The sequence below is a fragment of the Manis pentadactyla genome, chromosome 11 (genome assembly GCF_030020395.1).
Source record: "Manis pentadactyla isolate mManPen7 chromosome 11, mManPen7.hap1, whole genome shotgun sequence".
Taxonomy (NCBI): domain Eukaryota; kingdom Metazoa; phylum Chordata; class Mammalia; order Pholidota; family Manidae; genus Manis; species Manis pentadactyla.
In genome coordinates, this window is record NC_080029.1 from 25498376 (window position 1) to 25516787 (window position 18412).

Here is an 18412-nt window from a genome sequence, read left to right on the forward strand (position 1 = left end):
AGAAAAATTATTAAAACTAAGAAAGTAACATTGGTACAGTTCTGTTAACTGAACCACAGACTGTATTTGTATTTTACCGGTTTTTCCATTAATGTCCATTCTTTGTTCAGGATCCAATCTAGGATCCCACATTGTATCATTTATCATGTTTCTGTTAGTCTCTTCTCATCTATGACATTACTTCAATCTTTCTTTGTCTTTCATGACCCTGACACTTTTGAAGAGTACCGGTCAAATACTTTTTGTAGCATGTCACTCAACTTGGATTTATCAGATGTTTTGTCATGATTATTGGGAAGGTCATCAGAGTTCATGAGTCCTTCTCATGCATAACAAGGATACATGATGTCTGTATGTATTACACTGATCACTTAGTCAAAGTGGTATCTGCCAGGTTTCCCAACTGTAAAGTTATTGTTTTCCCCTTTGAAATTGATAAATGTATTTTGGAGAAGATACTGTAAGATTTTGCAAATATCTATTTCTGCTTAAACTTTGTGCCTGTTACTTTTAGCAACCACTGAGGGGTCTTACCTCAACAATTAATTACCATGGTTTTCAAATGGTGATTTTCGATTTCCCACAATCCTTCTATATTTGTTAATTGGGATTCTTCTGTAAGAGAGAGTGGCCATTCCCCTCCCCCTCATGTATTTGTTTATTTGGTTATTTATATTAACAGAGACTCATGGATGTTTATTTTGTGCTTTGGGTTACAGTACAATACTACTTGTATTGCTGTTTAAGTTCCAACTTTGGCTATGGGAGCTCATTCAGGTTGGACCCCATGCCCTTTTGACATCTCCCCTCTTTTATTTTTATTTTGATCTCTTTCTTTTTTTCTGGCACCAAAAGAATCAATCACTTTTCCAAGGAGAATGGAAAACTAGATGTGGGTGCTAGCATGCTCATCATTATTGGGTTCTTATGGCTTCTAGTCCCTTTCAGTGGATAGAGCTAGGAAATATATGCATGTATGTATACTAACCCATGCATAACACATGTATCTGTATTTATTTCTATATCCATCTATCTGCATATATTAAACAAAAACCATGAGTCTATACTGATGCCTCTGACTCTAGTCCAGCACTACAGGAGACATTCATGTTTTCTTCCCTTTCATATTTGTCCTTTCTTTCTCCTCAAAAAAGACTGACTCTCTTTTCTTTCCAATATATATTTGCTTATTTGCGCATCTCTAGTATAAATAGAGAGAAGTTTCAGAATTGCTACCCTGGAAACAAATTTACCAACTGGAGTACAGTGTTCATTAGTATGTAGTTCTTTTGTGTGTGTTTATCCTTATGATAACCAGTCAAAATATTTTTCCCCAAGTTATGTAGGTCAACTCTTTCTCCTGATCTCCTTCAGTGTGGTTATTTAATTCATTTGTCACAGTCCACATTTCATCTTTCCCCCTATATCCTGGTTGATTTTATTTAATTTATATACAGTACATTCACTTGGTGGTGCACAAAGTCCCATGGGTTTTGACAAATGCATAGAGTCACGTGTCTACCACCATGGTTCCATTCAAAACAGTTTCATCACCGTAAAATTTCCATCATTTTGCTCCTTTATGATGAGCCCCCTACCCCCACCCCAACCTTTGGCAATCACTGTTCCATTTTCTGTTCTTATTGTTTCATCTTCTCCAGAGTCATATAAATGAAATCACACAATGTGTAGTTTTAGTGGGTCTTTTGTTTCTTCCACTTTATCAAAATACATTTAAGTTTCATCCATGTTATTGGATAAAGCAGTAGCTTGCTCCTTTTCATTGCAGAGTAAAATTCCATTGCAGGGATGTGCCTTACTTTGCTTATCAGCCTGCAAAGACACATCTTCATATTTTCCCTTAATTGGTGATTATGAATAAAGTAGCTACAAAAAAAAATCACATACTGGTTTTTGTGTGAACATAAGTTTTCATTTGTCTTAGGTAGATATCTATGAATGATATTGCTGGGTCATATAGTAGGTTTAACCTTATAAGGAACTGCTGAATTGTTATCCTAAGTGGCTATGCCATTTTGAATTCCCACTAGGAATACATGAGAGCACCAGTTGCTCCATATTTTTGCCAACACTTGATATTGCCACTATTGTTTTTGTTTTGCCATTCTAATAAGTGTGCGATGATGGTGGTTTTAATTTGTATTTCCTTAATGACTAATGAAATTGAGCATCCTTTGATATGCTTATTGGCTATTCATATATCTTCCTTGTTTTCTGTTCAGATCTTTTGCCCATTTTAAATTGAGCTGCTTCTTTTCTTACTGTGCTGTGAGTTCTTGATATAATCTACATATGTCCTTTGTCAGAAATGTGGCTTACAAATATTTTTTCTCAGTCTGTGGTTTCTTACTCTCAACAGTGTCTCTTACAGAGGACAAATTTTAATTTTGGTGAAGTAAAATTTTATCAAAATAATCATTTTTTTCTTTATGGATCATGGTTTTGGTTAAACTCTCTCTGCCTAACCCAAGGTCATGTAGATTTTCTCCTATGTTTTATTCCAGAAGTTTTATAGCCTTAGCTTTTACTTTTATATTTAGGTCTATGATCCATTAAAAATATTTTATGGTAAAATATACTAACATGATGTTTACCATTTTAATCTTTTCAAATGTACAATTCAGTGGCATTAAGTACATTCAAAATGTTGTACAACCATCACCACTATCCATTTCCAGAACTTTTTCTATGATTCATTTTGAGTTAATTTTTGTATGAAGTGTAGGGTGTAGGTCAAGGTTCATTTTGCATGTGGATGTTAAAATGTTCCTGCACCATTTGTTGAAAAAAACTATCTGGGAAGAGAATCTTACAAGAATGGGAGAGTTATGCAAAGTTACAGAATACTCAAGAAATAATAGTGCCTGGAGAGTGTACATTGAATTTAGCAGTAATTGAGAACTTTAATGGGGGAGTTTCAGTGGAGTGAAGATGGTGGAAGCTATATTTCTGTGGACTGAAGATGAATGAGAGGTAAGGAAGTAGAGGCAGAAGGAGCACACAACCCTTTTAAGTAGCTTGGCTGTGAAGGAGAGGGGGAGAAATGGAGGAAGGTCTGGAGAAAGACAAGGGAGGGCTGAGGAAGGGCTTCATAATTTTGAAGTGATTTGAGTGTGTTTAAATGTTAATGGGAAGGAGTCAGAAAAGGAAAGGAGAGGAGTGCTCAGAGGGAGCACAGCCTCTGAGGAGGCAGAGGGATCCCAAGCATGGTGGAGTGCGCAGCCACTGCTGGGAGGGATACCGGTCAGTGTGTTGCTGTGGCAATGGAGGGTAGAGTTTTCATTTGGTGGTTCTATTTTTCCCTCAAGTTGGTAGGAAGATGATCTCCAGAGAGCAAGAAGGGAGGTAAGAGGACAGCAAGTTTGAGAGAAATGGCCATTGTGACAATGGGAGAGAAAACTAATTTAATAACACAGGATTGCTGGGGAGGGTTGAGGGCTGAAGTGAGGTTGGAGACCAGCACATCTGTGGCTCCAGTCTGTGAGGTTGATAATTTTATTCACTAGTGCTCAGCAGCCCAGATATAAGAGCCAAGAAACAGAATGGTTTTACTGACCTAGACAGGTGTGGTCAAAGAACAGTGGGCAAGAGAGTTGATACAGGGAAAAGAGTGATTTAAAAGATGGCTCATGGGGAATCATATTGAATAGAAAAGGAAATGATGACTGAAGGGAAGCTTGAGGACAGAACAGAGAACTCAAGGGTTTGATGAAATTAAACAGATGAAGTGGAAGTGAAAGTGGGAGAGACGGAAAGCCACAAGGTGATCCATCAGAGTGGGTGTGTGAACTTTTGATTTCAGAGATGGAGCAGGATCCAGTAATGACACGTCTGAAGTACAGTGGGAATGAGGTCATTGAGGGGGTGGTGACAATGACATTCTAGGATTTGGGACAGAAGGACTTGAGGTAGGAAAGGCTGTGAGCCCAGGGATAGAGTGTTCAATGAAAGAGGCTAAGGGGGCCTGAGGTCAAGAAAAGACAAACACTGGGGTGAGGTTGGTATAAACATTAATGGGTGCTTAATCAATCTCTAATGAATACATGAATGAGTAAATCAGTGAACAAGTGAATGAATGAATACATCAATTCAGACCAATCTGGCATATTTTTGGAATATCTAGCCATAAATCCTAAGATCCCAGAGGAAACAGTCGGCTTGGAGAAGCCAAGTTACTAGGAGTGTACACGCTTCAGGTGTTGAACATAGGCAAGTCTGAGAGCCCTCTAGGACTGCAAAGGTTCAATACAGTAGCCACCAGCTCCACTTAGCTATGAGCACATGAACTGTGGCTACTCTGAATTGAGATATGCTGTCCATGCAAAACACACACTGGATTTCAAAGACTTAGTACAAAAAAGAAAAAAAGAACACAAATATCTCAGGTTTAAATAGTGAGGATGTATTGAAATGCTAAGTTTTTAGATAGATTGGATTAAATAAAACATATAATTTCACTTTTTTTTTTACTTTTTCTGTAAGGCTACCAGAACATTTTAAATAACATATGTGGTCCACATTATATTTCTCTTGGGCAGCATTGATCCAGGTCTTGGTCACTAGCCTCTGTAATCCTGAAGCATTATGCCACCCTGTATATTGCACATGTTCAACCAATAAATTGATAAAAGACAGCCACCATGTTGAACTTTCATACATATCTGTTGGCATAAGTAAAATTTGAACCCTCAAGGGCTTAGATTTTCTGTAACAGGAAACTTCCCTCTAAAAGAACATTTTAGAGCCCTCAAAGTATTGCAAAAGCTACCACTTGCCCCATTAGTGAGGTTCCATATTCTCGAACCCCACTCAGGTGGATGCAGATATTTATCCTTGCCTCCTCTGTTATCTGGGATGAATTGAGGGACTCATCCAGTCTCTCTTCTTGGAGAACTATTTCTGACATGATGAGGATACAGATGGTGAAGATTATTCTTGTACTTTTCCTTTGAGTGGGGAAGCCTGAGGCTGTACTTCTCCAGGCCAAGTCTCCTTGGAATCTGCAGTTATCGCTTGCTTAGCAGTAAGACATTACAGACTGGAAGGCCCGCATTTTTACCAGGGATATGTTAGCAGTAGCCAGGGCTGTTTGGGCCTAAATTCAAAAAATATAAGAGTAAACACTGAGAATGTATTCTGGGCTGGGCACTGTGAGGAAACTGAGGCACCACGAGGTCAGGTAACCTGAGAAAATTCATGGGTAGGAAGTGTCAGGATCTAACTCAGGAGGTTTAACTACAAAGCTTGTGATCCTCATTTTCCAACAGAGCTGATTATGGATCAGGAAACAGAAAGAGGGCGGCTTTGCTTACTTGGTCTCAGGAAAAGCCTTGAAAAGAATAGGGCATCAGTTGGCCTGACACATTTTGCCCAGACATGCCTCGAACAGCCCAGTTGAGGTCCTTTAGTAGTTTCCCAAACTGTCCACCAGAATAACGTGGTCAGTGTTCAATGGCCCCATTCCAGACCTGGGGATTCAGAATTCCCACAATTCTGGAAGTAGGAAGGGCCTAGGAACTTGTACTTTTAAAACATTTTCCAAGTTAATAAGAGAACCCTCATTTCACAAAATGATAAGTATGGTCTCTAAATAAATACTTTGAGTTAGGATCTGATTTGAAACTTGGACTTCTGGGTAGCTATTGGGACAAAAGTGTATGGAAGGTAGGAGGGAGATTTATTTAAGCCACATCAAAGGAGTGGGCCTACCTTTGGGAGCTCCTTAGGTAGAGCTGACATCTGTGCTCTCCTTTCTAAGAGGCTCTCTTAGACACCGGCAGTGAGTACAGCTGCCTGAACCAGACACTGTCTCTAAAGCTCAGGGAAAATAGAGGGGCCACAATACTGACCTTCTCTTCTTCCTCCTTTCAGTGTTATGGTGTACCCAGCAGGTCCTGGATCTGGTGACTCTCTAGAGGGCTTCCCTGAACAACCAAGGCTCCAGCCACAAATGGGAAATTGCACAGCTCAGACACTGGGTACTGAAATTGGGAGTATTATATAGGCCTTCCTTCTTGAGTGTGGTTGGGGTAGAATATTGAGTTTGAGAAATGTGGATGAGAAACTCAAAGTGGTGTGTGGGTGGCACAGAATCAATGGGAGGATCTGGCCTGCATTTAGTGACATAAGCTTTGTTCAGTGGACAAAGACTTATTTGGCCCCATTACCACGTGCTGACTCCATTGCAGGCACTAGAGAGCTAACCTCAGTAAAGACCAACCAACCAACTAGACCTGGTCCCTACCCTAGCAGAAGTTGTTTTTTTTTCCTTTCTTGACTCCCTTATTCGTGGGACACCCCCCCTCCCCCCTTTTCCAGCTTAGATAAAAAGAGGGCCCATTTGGCACAGGATGGGGAAGGAGGCAAAGGTGTAGGCTCACGTTGTGACCTACACTCTGAGCTGGGGAAAGACAGGAGAGTCAGGAAAAGGAGCTAAAAGGGGGAAAACTTGCTCGCTCTCCTCTCAGGGCTGAGAAGGGTGAAATTATGTAAGTCAGGGCTGGAGGAGACCTTAAAGTCCAGACCCTCATTTTACAGATGTGGAAATTGAGGGGCGGTAAAGTTATATAGTGGACCCAACGCGGACCCCTAGTTAAGCGGCATAACTGGGGATGAAACTGTGGCCTTTTAATATTAGGGATCCTTCAGCGAGGCGCTTAACTTCAAACTCCGGCACTTGGCCTCAGGAAACTAGGCTGACCGTTGCCACAGAACAGACTCCCCGCCCTCTACCGCGCACTTCAGGCAGGACACTCCCAATAAAGCTGTTGTTGAAGCGCAGCGGCATCACGTGAGCCGGCCCGGGGGCGGGCCCGGAGGCGGGGCGAGTCCGGGGCGGGGCTTCGCTGCGGGTGATCCGGCGCGCCGCGGCGGAGAGGGGAGGCGGGAGCGGGCGCGAGCGCAGGCGGCCGGTCATGATCGCGTCTTGCCTGTGTTACCTGCTGCTGCCGGCCGCGCGCCTCTTCCGCGCCCTCTCAGGTACCGGCCCCGCGTCCTGACAGGCGGGGGCCAGGCCCCGGCCCGCCTCGGCGCGGTCCAGTGGGGCCTGGGGTGGCGTGCGGCGCGTCGGGCCTCAAGACCACTTTTCCCTGGCTCCGGTGCCCGCCCTGGACCCCATGAGGCCCGGGCCTGGCCGATGACACTCGTGGGCGGCCGCCTCCTCACGCCTGTGGCGGTGGCGTCGGGCCACAGTTAACCCGGTGGGAGGCGGGAGCTGCTCCTCCCTGGCCGCTCCCAACCCTCGGGGACGCAGAGAGATTTTGGGGTCCGCTGAGTCACTGCCCTGGGGGAGCTGGAGAGGGTTGGCACCTTGGGGCCGAGGAGAATGTCCGAATGGGTAGGGGCCGGTCGGCCCTGGGGGCTTGTGGGCTGAAGACTAGGACGCACCTGTCTTCCCCTGGGTCAGCTACACACTCACCTCGGACAGCTGTCTCAGCTCTTCTCAGCCGAGCCTTTGGTTGACAAACGGATGCTCAGAATCCAGAGACACGTTTAAGCCCCAGCTTTGAAGACAGCTCCTGTGCTCTGAGAGATGTGGGGTAGAGGCAATGCCTAGTTGATATTTTAGAGAGAAAAGAGAGTTCTTTCATTTTTTAAATGATCTGCCTGCACCCTCCATTCCTGGTCTTTAAAATTCCTGAGGCTCTTATGAGACCATCAGTTCCTCTTAGAGATCCCACAGAGCTCCCAGAGTTTTCTCTGTTTAGGGGGCAGGGCAGACCAAGAAATACTTTCTTAAAAATAAGGAGTCCAACTGTGCATTCTGTGATTTTTCTGTCTGTAACTTTGCACAATATGTGTGTAATTTATATTATTATATTTGTTATGTATTTCATATAAAATAGTTTGATTTTTTTATTTCTGTGTGTGTGCCACTAGAAATGCAAGCACCCGTTTTGCTCTGTATCTTTTGCTCTGCATCACTGTATTTCTAGTGCTAGCTAGCATTGCCCAGAATGTAGTAGGCACTCAACTCAGGTGTGTCTTCTGTGTCCATACTTCTGAGGAATGAGAAACTCCACAGAAGTAATTGTCTTCAGAAAACTAAGGCATAGTCCTTTAACCAAGTTGCTGTCATTTCTGGAGCTCTTCCAATGTCCATCATGGCAGCTTTAGTGACATACTAGTCCAGAGGTTTCTAGAGCAGTAGGCAGAGTTTTAGGGATCTCAGAGAAGCCACCTCCCCAACCCACATAACACACCCATTAAAGTAGTCCCACATACTTGTGTTAACTTTGTGTATTTGGTTTCTGCAGAAGGTTTTTTTTTTTAACAAAAGGTTCTGAAAACAAACCACCACCACCACCACCAAAAATCAAACTCACACATAAACCAAGGACCCTCTGCCATCTGCATAGATGATGTTTCAAGAGGCAGGGAATTAGTAAGTCCCTGAGACTAAGCCAGCCACCCAGCCCATGAGTTTAAAGCAGGGTTTCCCAGTCTTGGCACTGTTGGCATTTGGGCCTGGATAATGTATTGCGGGGCTGTCCTTCACACTGTGGGGTGTTTGGCACTATCCTTATCCTCTAACCACTAGATGCCAGTAGCATCCCCACAGCTGTGACAACCACAGTGTCCCCAGACAACGCCTAATGTTTCCTGATGACAAAATCACCTCTGGTTGAAAACCACTGGTTTAGAGGGAAATAAATTCACATAGGCCATGAATAAGATAGTATCTTTCAACATTGGAACCATTTCGAAGTTTTTCTTGACTTAAAAAAAAAGTAGAGCTGATGAAATGAATCTCTGGTGGTTGGGGTCAGCATTGTGCATTTCCCTTGTCCTGGTCTGTAAATAAGTGATTTAGTATGTGGGGGATGTTGCACCAAAATACTGTGCTTGGAGTTTTGGGGCTCTAATTTTAGAGTTTTCCCACCTGCTTTCTTGCTTGTTGGCTGTTATTCGTGGCCGCTGTAGCAAAGAAATGACAGCTGTCTCTTGCTGTCAGTTGTTGGCACCTTCTAACTTACAGCCTCATAAGGAAAGCTGATAATGAAGTTTGTGAAGATTTATGAGTGGAATAAATAATTTTGGAAAGAGGACCAAGGGGCTTTACTAAGAAGTAAGTTTTATATACTTTCTCATTTGGAATACATTAATAGATTAGAGGATTTATAGAATTAGAAAAGTTCTTGGAGAAGATTATCTAGTTCAAACTTCCCTTGCCCCATTTTACAGTCAAGAGTAAGTCTGTCTCACTAGGGTCCTTGTCCAAGGTCACACAGTTTTATTAATTTTTGTGGGTAATAACTTACAGTTCTGATCCATGGTCAAGTGCTGGTTCCAATGTAATGTGGCTCTTAGAACCAAAGAGCTGGTGTTTAATAGTCTTAACTGCTAGATAAAAGGGGTGTGGTTGTATGTGACCACATCTGCCCTAGATTCTGTGGGACAGCCATTCTTTCATTCATGCACTGAATGAATAGTGGGGTAGATCCCTACCATATAAATTAGTTACTACTTGTAAAGCACTTGGAAGAGTGCCTGCCATACAATAAGTGCTCATTCTGTTGAAGATCCTCATGTTCCAAGCACTAAAACGGGCAGGCTTACTGATGGTGTGATAATGAGCAGGGTGGATATGATTCTTGCTTGTATGGGACTTATACTCTAGTTGGGAGAAGAGTGGGTTGGGTGATGCTATCATCTTATAACATGGTGTTTTGGCTTTCTCCTTAGATGTTTTCTTCACATGTCGAAAAAATGCCTTCCTGGCGAAGAGCTCATCCCCCCAGGGAGAGGGCAAGTTTGCTATGGCCCCTCGGGACCCTGGCCAGGAGGAGTGTGAGGGCCTGCTGCAGCAGTGGCGAGAAGAAGGGTCAAACCAGGTGCTCTCAGCTGTGAGTGAGAGTCCCCTTGTAGATAAGGGATTAGCCCAGAGCAGCCTGGCACTCCTGATGGATAATCCTGGAGAACAGGATGCTGCTTCAGAAGACAAATGGTCCAGCAGGCAGCTGAGTGATCTGTGGGCAGCAGAGAACCTGGAGGAGCCTTTACCTGAGGTGATAGGAGAGGAGCCACTACCAGAGGCCGAGGGCCCAATGTGGGCAGCTGTGCCGATGCAGACTGTCCCCCAGTATGCAGACTGTGCTGTCCTCCCAGTGGGTGCCCTGGCTGCACAGCAATGGGAAGAGGACCCTGCAGTGTTGGCCTGGAGCATAGCACCTGAGCCTATGGCCCAGGAAGAGGCTCCCGTCTGGCCCTTTGAGAGCCTGGGGCAGTTACAGCCTCCTCCAATGGAAATTCCATATCATGGTGAGTTTGACAACTGGCTGACTGAGCCAGAGCAGCAGGCTGTCTTGGGTGTGGGCAGAGCCATTGCTAAAGAGAAGGTTCTTTGGTGGGGAACTCTGGCTACATTCTGTTCTTCTGACAATCTTGTAGTGTCAGGTTGAGAGGGGCCTTAGAGATCATCTCATCCAGCCTCATGGTCTTCGAGATGAACTAACCACGGTGCAGAGAGGTAACAAGACATGCCTAAACTCACATAGCTAAGTAGGGGCAGAACTGAAAGCAGATCCTAGTTCTGGTTCTCTACTCTATGGTTTCTCTGGAGGTGACCCAAGGACTTCCTGGGGGTAGGGTAGAGAGCTCTTAGGGCCTTCACTCTCTGTGTCAACCAAAAGAACTTCAGTTTTTTCTGTTACCTATTTGGCTCCCATTAACATTTGAAGAGTGACTTCTGTGGCTCAGGTAGGTTTGAAATTCTCTATGTAGCTCCATGCTCTAGGGGAGATGGGGGACATGTTATGGTTTCTAGCCCATAGGTTTTTCCAGGTTTAGAGGTCAGAAAACACCCAAAGTTGAGATTACTCTAGAAATGTCTTTAACTTCATTCATCTGAGTGATTCCCCGGAGACCCATGGATTTATCAAAAATGAGAAATTGTCAATATCTATTTGTTGAGCATGTGCTAGGTGCCAGGTGCTCTGCTATGCTAGGTACAGTGAGTCAGCCAAGATTATCTCTAGCTTTGTGGAGCTTACTGTCTAGTCTGAGAATGTCAGAGTGCTGCTCAAATTGTCACAGAGAATAATGGGTGATAGAGAAGATGAAAAAAGAAACTTTAGACACAATATCATTGAGTCAGGAGTGGGAGATGGTGGGGCCTGTGGTTATTAAGTACTTGTCATGAACCTCTTCTTCTCAATCCCTTTGCAGAAATCTTGCGGCGGGAATGGGAGGATTTCTCTGCTCGGCCAGATGCTCAGGGCCTGGAGGCAGGGGATGGCCCTCAGTTCCAGTTCACTCTAATGTCCTATAACATCCTGGCCCAGGACCTGATGCAGCAGAGCTCGGAGCTCTATCTGCATTGCCACCCAGACATCCTCAATTGGAACTATCGCTTTGCGAATCTCTTGCAGGAATTCCAGCACTGGGACCCCGATGTGAGTGAAGAGGGTTGCTATCTTGCATTTGCTCTGGACTTGGGCTGTTTACTAATACTCTTAGAAAAGGAATTCAACTTCATAGTTGTTGATATGACTGGAGTCCTGCTTAGGCCTAGAGCTTACCTGTCTGGAGTAAGTGAGTTTTTGCAGATGAGAAGATTCTCCCTAGATACACACTTTCCAGCACTTTATGCAGGGAGGGAGACTTGAGGTTATTCAAGGAGCAGGAAAATCCAGCATATGTGTCCAGTCTCAGCTCAACTCTGGGCCTGTTCTTCCTGGTCCTGGCTGCGTGGAAAGAGTCAGCCCTGTGGGAAGTTAGTGTGGGCCTAAGACCCACAGCAGCTTTCTACCTGGCCTCAGTGTCTGCTCCTAGGGTGGGAGTCACACTCCATCACTCTGGGGATTCTGGAGTGATTGGTTTTCTTGTCAATTTCCAGATCCTATGTCTCCAGGAAGTCCAAGAAGATCATTACTGGGAGCAGCTGGAGCCTTCCCTGCGAATGATGGGTAATGCAGCTCCCTGGCATGTTCACCAGTTTTGCTTGTTGTATTCTGCTCTCCTGAAGGCACCATCTTTTTCTGTTGTCTTAGTAAACCCTCAGTCTCAACTGTGACCTTCTTTGTGTGGGTGAGAAGGAAAGCAGAGTTCTGCAGTTTTAAAGCAATTCTGACATATATTGCAACTTGATCCTTAAAGTAACTGACCCTGTGAGGCTGAGTATTTTTATCCCCATTTTACAGTGAAACTGCAGTTCTGAAAATCTGTGTGACTTGCTCAAGGTCACAAAGCTACAGTGATAGTAGACTATGGAGCTACAACTCCCAATTTGACTCTACAGATAACCATGCTTTTCCTACCAAATGATATTGCTTCATACCTTTTTGTCTTCCCTTCCCCTCTCTCTCTCAGTCATCTGGTTACAACTAACTGTAAGGGAACCTCTGCAGAGCCGAGGAATTGCAAGGGCAAGGACCCCCCCTTACTGAACAGCAAGAGCAATGCCTTAGGCACATATGCCTGGGCCACTGCCACTGGTTGGAGGGATTCAGGCTTCAAGGACTCTGACCCATCTCCTTGGTGGGGTGTTCCTTGCAGGCTTCACCTGTTTCTACAAGAGGAGGACCAGATGTAAGACAGATGGCTGTGCTGTCTGCTATAAGCCCACAAGATTCCATCTGCGCTGTGCCAGCCCTGTGGAGTACTTCCGACCTGGCTTGGAGCTCCTCAATCGGGACAATGTAGGCTTAGTGTTGCTGCTACAGCCACTAGTTCCAGAAGGCCTGGATCAAGTCTCTGTGCCCCCCTTATGTGTGGCAAATACCCACGTCTTGTACAACCCTCGCCGGGGTGATATCAAGCTGGCTCAGATGGCCATTCTCTTGGCTGAAGTGGACAAGGTGGCCAGATTGTCAGATGGCAGCCACTGTCCCATCATTTTGTGTGGAGACCTGAATTCTGTCCCAAATTCACCTCTCTACAACTTCATCAGAGACAGAAAGCTCCAGTACCATGGGATGCCAGCCTGGAAGGTGAAATGGTGAAGGCCATTGTGGGGGTGGGAACACAGCCTAGTGAGAGATTTGGATGTTGGCATCCAGTGCTGCTCCTGTGGCAGGAATCTCATTTTTACAGCTCTTCTGACTTCTTCATGCTTTTCCTTGTTCTGTTGAATAGCTTGTACCCAAGCCTGGAAGTTAGGAACCTTTTGTCATTTTGGAATCGTTTCTGTTTTTATCATTAATTTATTTTTAGTTTATATACAGTACATGAGCACATCCTTGCAAGAATTCAAACATTACAAGATAATACCAAAACTCCCTTTATTACCTGCATTCTCTACTTTTTTCTTTGGAGTCAAGTAATAATGTTCGAAGTCTGGTGGTGGTCTTATAGATTATTTTCTATGCACTACAATGATCTCTATGCCCTGTGATACTGTAATCATAGTTTACATTTACTAAGCACTTACTATGTGCCAGGTGCTATTTTAAGCACTTTACATGTATTAACACATTAATTTTCACAGTTTCTCCCTTTGCTTCCATTTTATAAATGAGGAGACTTAAGGCTTAGAGAAGTTAGGTAATTAATTTATTTGCTCTAAGTTCTGCAGGTAGTTGTGGAGTCAGGATTTGTAACCAGGTGGTCTGGCTCCAGAGCTCCTGCCCTCCAATACTATGCTGTGATTGCTTCCTGTAGCTGACCTGTATCTATTGTGTGTGTGATTATAAACATGACATATTACTGTATATTTCATTTTGTAGCTTGTTTTTTTCCCTCAACAATGTATGTCTGGATCTATCTCATTCCTTTTAACTGCTGAATGTTAATAGCATAGATATCTCATAGTTTCATCATGGCTTATTTTGCCCTGCTGATAGGCATTCAGCTTATGATGATTTCTTTATACATCACTTAAGTTCCCTGTTCCTGTGTTGCCCCTCCTAATCCAACTTATTGCTTAACTTTCAGCAAGGTACAGTGGAGAAAAGACATAAAACGACTGAATTATTGTTGAGCGCTTTGGGCTTTTTTTGGAATAAGGTTATTCAGGTGCCAGGGGTGTCCTGGTTACCATGTGTGCAGAGAAAGACATCATTCTGCTGGAAAGTTACTGTGATCAAGGAGCTCAGGGAATGGAAAAGAATATACTAAGTGTACACCATGTGACAGGCACTGTTTGGCATGGTGATTAAAAGCACTCATTTTGAAGCTAGACAGTCCTGAGTTCAAATCCCTGCTCTGTCACCTTGGGCAAGTTACTTAACTACCTTATGCCCCATTTGATTCATCTACATTGAGGACACAATGGAACCTACTTCAGAGGATTTTTTTGGGTTTGGTGGATTAGATAAAATAATGCACATAAAGTCTTCTAGTCCCTGCTTCAAAGGAAGCCATCAATAACTGGTAGTGATTATTTGATTCTTAGTTGTATTTAGTGGTATTATCCCATTTTATATTTGAGGATATTGAACCCAAGAGAGTTAACTAGCTTGTCCAAAGTCCCACAGCTAGTCAATGGCCATTAAATTCCAGGTCTGTTTCACTTCAGATGGCATATTGAAATTTATATCAGAGAGATTGTATCATCATTGCTCTCTCCCTAGCACTTAGCTAGTGTCTTGCACATAGTTGGCATTCAAACATTTTTTGTTGTTAAAATGAAATAAAGGGAATTTTGCTACAAATGGTGGAGATATGCAGCTGACTGATGTTGCTGAATGTTCCCCTATTACATTCTGTCCGTTCCCAGGCTGCTAACTGGCTTTGACTGAGGATGGTGACATAGATATGGTAAATTGATTTGGTGCATTTCCCATTTGGTTTGACCCTGTGGTTTCCCAACAGTAGGCTTAAAATGCTAGACTTTGGTCCAGATGATCCAAAGATCAGGATAAACCTTTTCTCACTGCAAATTAAAGTCCCTGAAAGTTGATATTCCCTGTGGAGAACTGTGTAGATTTTTCTGAGGTGAAATAAAGGGGGCCAATATGTTCATACGGTTCTATTTTCTTTGACTCATATGCCTTACTGTCTTGCCCCTCTTTCTTGTCTCATACACATTTCACTCTTTCTAATAAAAAAATAATGTTTTTAATCAGCTCCTTATTTTTAACCTTCCCCTGAGACTTACATATTTTGCTTATATTATGTATGTAGTATGTGATTGTGTGTGTGTGTATGTTTATCTGTGTGTCCCCAGAACATGGGCTATTTCCTTTTTCTATCTTGGTTTCCTCATTCCCACCTACTTTTTCCTTGTAGGTATCTGGACAGGAAGATTTCTCCCATCAGCTTTACCAGCGGAAGCTGCAGGTCCCACTATGGCCCAGCTCCCTGGGCATCACTGATTGCTGTCAGTATGTCACCTCCTATCACCCTAAGAGATCAGGTGAGCACGTGCCATATTCTTGGTTGGCTGTGCCTCCATGCCCATTTTGGGAGGAAACTAGCACCTCAATGATAATCCCCTTAATCCTTTTAGCAAGTTCCTTTGTTTTTCTTACTGTCTGCCTGACGGTCACCCAGTAAAATGGACAACTTTAAATCATAAACATTGGAAAATCTCCTTGTCTTCAGAGCCAGACTTCCTCTCTGTCCCTATGCTGGAAGATTCTTGATATTAAGGAGGTCTTAGCATGTGGTTCTTCTTCCTTTCTTTCACTGTATGGCTTTTCCTGGTTTACAGAGAGATGTAACTATAGCCGAGACTTCCTGCTACGTTTCCGCTTCTGTGACATCGCCTGTCAGCGGCCGGTAGGACTGGTTCTTATGGAAGGAGTAACAGATACTAAGCCAGGTAATTGGAGCTAAGCTTATTTTCTTGGTCTTTTTTCCTCTTTACCTCTGATATTTGTCAGTTATGTGGTTTCTTAGTCTTTTCTAGGTATAACCCTTAGAGATCAACTTATGGCAATAAGTATGCTCAGAAGGAAGGTCAGTGGAGTTCAGTGGCCATGTACATGCATGGATGTGCAGTGTGGTAAGAACAAGGGCCAGGAATCAAGAGACCTGGGTTCTAAGCAGCTCCGAGACCTTGCGTAAAACACTTAACCTAACGTTTGTAGGCTTAAGCTGCTAATAACTAACGCATGTATAGCATATAGAGGAGAGAGGTACACATGATAGGACTTTGAAAATTGTAAGGTGACAGTAGTTCTAGCTGTAATTATTCCTACTGAGAACTTCCAGATTGAATGTAGCAGAGTATGGTTGACATTCTCCACTTCTTGTTGCTTACGGGAATGGGAAAAAGAAATGCAAACTCCATCTTTGAGAAAACTAGGTAATCTGAAGAAACCTGAAACCATGAACCACAAGACAGGTGGAATGACTGCAAAAGGCACTGGAGATTATGCAGGGGTGCTGGAGGAATTAAGGGGAGATTTCTCTGTGGGGCTACATGGCTCTCAGAACCAGCAGAGTTTATTTCTCTGAGGCAAGGAGTGTACCTTGAGTGCAGAATCCCAAATCCCTTGTTTCATCAACAAGAATAAGATGCAGAGGTTGCAGCAGGAGATTGAATCTGTTTTGGTCCTGAAAGGTAGTGGAGGAAACACTGATGGAGGAATCAAGCCATATTGCATTAAGCAGTCTGTTAAGTATGGAGCGGGGTGGGGGATGTGATACAGAGCTGCATCTCTCTTTTCGCTGGGGAGAAGTAAAGATTGAAAGAACTCATACACAACCCTGTGTCATAAGGAAAATTTCTGTTACTTGGAATGTATACCCAGTTCTTCCCTTTATATAAACTTTGTACAAATAGCTGGTATAGAAAACCTCAACTAATTCAAAGTTGGGCTGCCCTAAAGGAACCAGCATGAGGTCTGTACTAAAATACTGCAAGAAAAAAAAGGTGGAAGGAGTAGAACAAATAAAAGGCAGGTAAAGAACACTTAACTTCAAAGATAAAAATTGTTGCCATGGGGCATATGAAAATTACAATTATTTCCCCATGAATAAAAAAGAAGTAATTATTTTTATAAAATAAGAGCAAAAAAAACAAAGCAATTGCTTTTGTAAAGTAAGTTCACGAATATGGCAAGACATCTGAAGATGAAATGTAAGCTGCAGAACTCAGAAAAGAAGTGGAATAATACAGAGGAAAGAGGTACACATGATAAGAAAAATTTTTTAAATCATATGTAATGAACACAAAGTGGATGTAACACAAGAGAGAATAGGTACTGCTGAAAATAAGACAAGAGACAGAGGCAGGGAAAATAAAAAGAAAGGTAAAGGGTAAAAAGGACTAGAGAGAAAATGACAGTAGTGCAAGATAAGGAGATTCAGCATACACATAATTGAAGTTCACAAAGAAGAAAATCAATATACTGGCACAAAGAGAATATTGAAAAGTATGATTTCGAGGAAGATTTTCTCAAAGTGAAAAGATTTGAATGTTTGAATTGAGAGGATGTACCATGTCTTGGTACAAAATGACAAAGGAGAATCAACACTAAGACATGCTAGGGATATTACTAGAAGTCACAGATAAAAGAATCCTTTGTGCCACTGAACCAAAAATATTGGGCTGCTTTAAAGGGAAAAAATAATCAGGTTGGCATCAGACTTGTTAAGATAACCATTCAACTCTAGAAGGCAGGGTAGCAAGGCTTCAAGGAAAGAAGGTATGGCTTATGAATTTTATGCTCAACTAAAAGCCTTTCTTGAAGATACTGCTAGAATAACTTAAGACACCAGGCAATGGCTGGAAAAACTATTGTAGAAGGACTGGTGGTAAGCAATGAGATTATTTTTCTTGTAGGAATTTAATTTGAGTTGGCATTTTGCACAGAGCAGAAGACATTTCAATGGCTCAGTTTTTTTAAATTGCAAAGTTAAATGTGTTACTGCTGCTGCAGCGATAGCAGTATGATAATGACAGCCTCCATGCACTGAGTGACTAGCTTGTGCCAGCAACTGGGTTAAGTGCTTGTATCAGTTAGTCTCAGGTAGGGAAGCAGTAGGATCCTGCAAAGGTAATTCCATGTTAAGAATAGGTTATTAAAAAAAAAATCAGCACTGTACTTGAAACGTAAAGTAAGCATTTCCATTTAGTAACAAAATTAAGCCAAGAACATTTAAAATACATTCTGACAATCACTTTGTACGTAGAATTATTATGTAGGTGGAAAATATCCAGTTCACTAAACTGTAAAATAATAGCAGTATTTTCAAAATTGAGATTAAATTTGGATAAACACACCCATTTACCACATACTGTACACATGCCCTTCATGTGTTCAGTACTCCTACTCAGCGCTTAGCAGGCTTCCCACAAGTCTGTTTTAAAGACTTCAAATCTAAAAAGCTATCACCATCTTTAGACCATGAATAGAATAAGTTCAGTCCAAGGAGATCAAAGTGTTTGATCTTTTTTCTAGAGGATGTGGTTAGGTGTGCCAACCTGGTCTATTTCCAGTCTAGTACCAGACATCCAACCTGACCATGCACATCAAAACTTGCTGTCTTGACCCTGACACTG

At 42.8% G+C, this 18412-nt stretch overlaps 1 protein-coding gene across 4 annotated transcripts in view; it reads left to right on the top strand.

The window, feature by feature from the left end:
* Positions 1-6849: 6849 nt before the first annotated feature.
* Positions 6850-18412, top strand: part of ANGEL1 (angel homolog 1) — a 29173-nt gene continuing 17610 nt past the window's right edge. The window contains exons 1-8 of one of the 4 annotated variants that reach the window (XM_036913079.2): positions 6871-6999; positions 8944-9088; positions 9706-10281; positions 11188-11414; positions 11858-11927; positions 12517-12950; positions 15190-15316; positions 15614-15724. In XM_036913079.2, the coding sequence (XP_036768974.2) occupies positions 9780-10281; positions 11188-11414; positions 11858-11927; positions 12517-12950; positions 15190-15316; positions 15614-15724 (1471 nt within the window). In that variant the 5' untranslated portion in view covers positions 6871-6999; positions 8944-9088; positions 9706-9779. Of the gene's footprint in view, positions 7000-8943; positions 9089-9705; positions 10282-11187; positions 11415-11857; positions 11928-12516; positions 12951-15189; positions 15317-15613; positions 15725-18412 lie in introns of all 4 variants that reach the window. The other 3 variants (XM_036913080.2, XM_036913082.2, XM_036913076.2) reach the window with 3 other exon arrangements.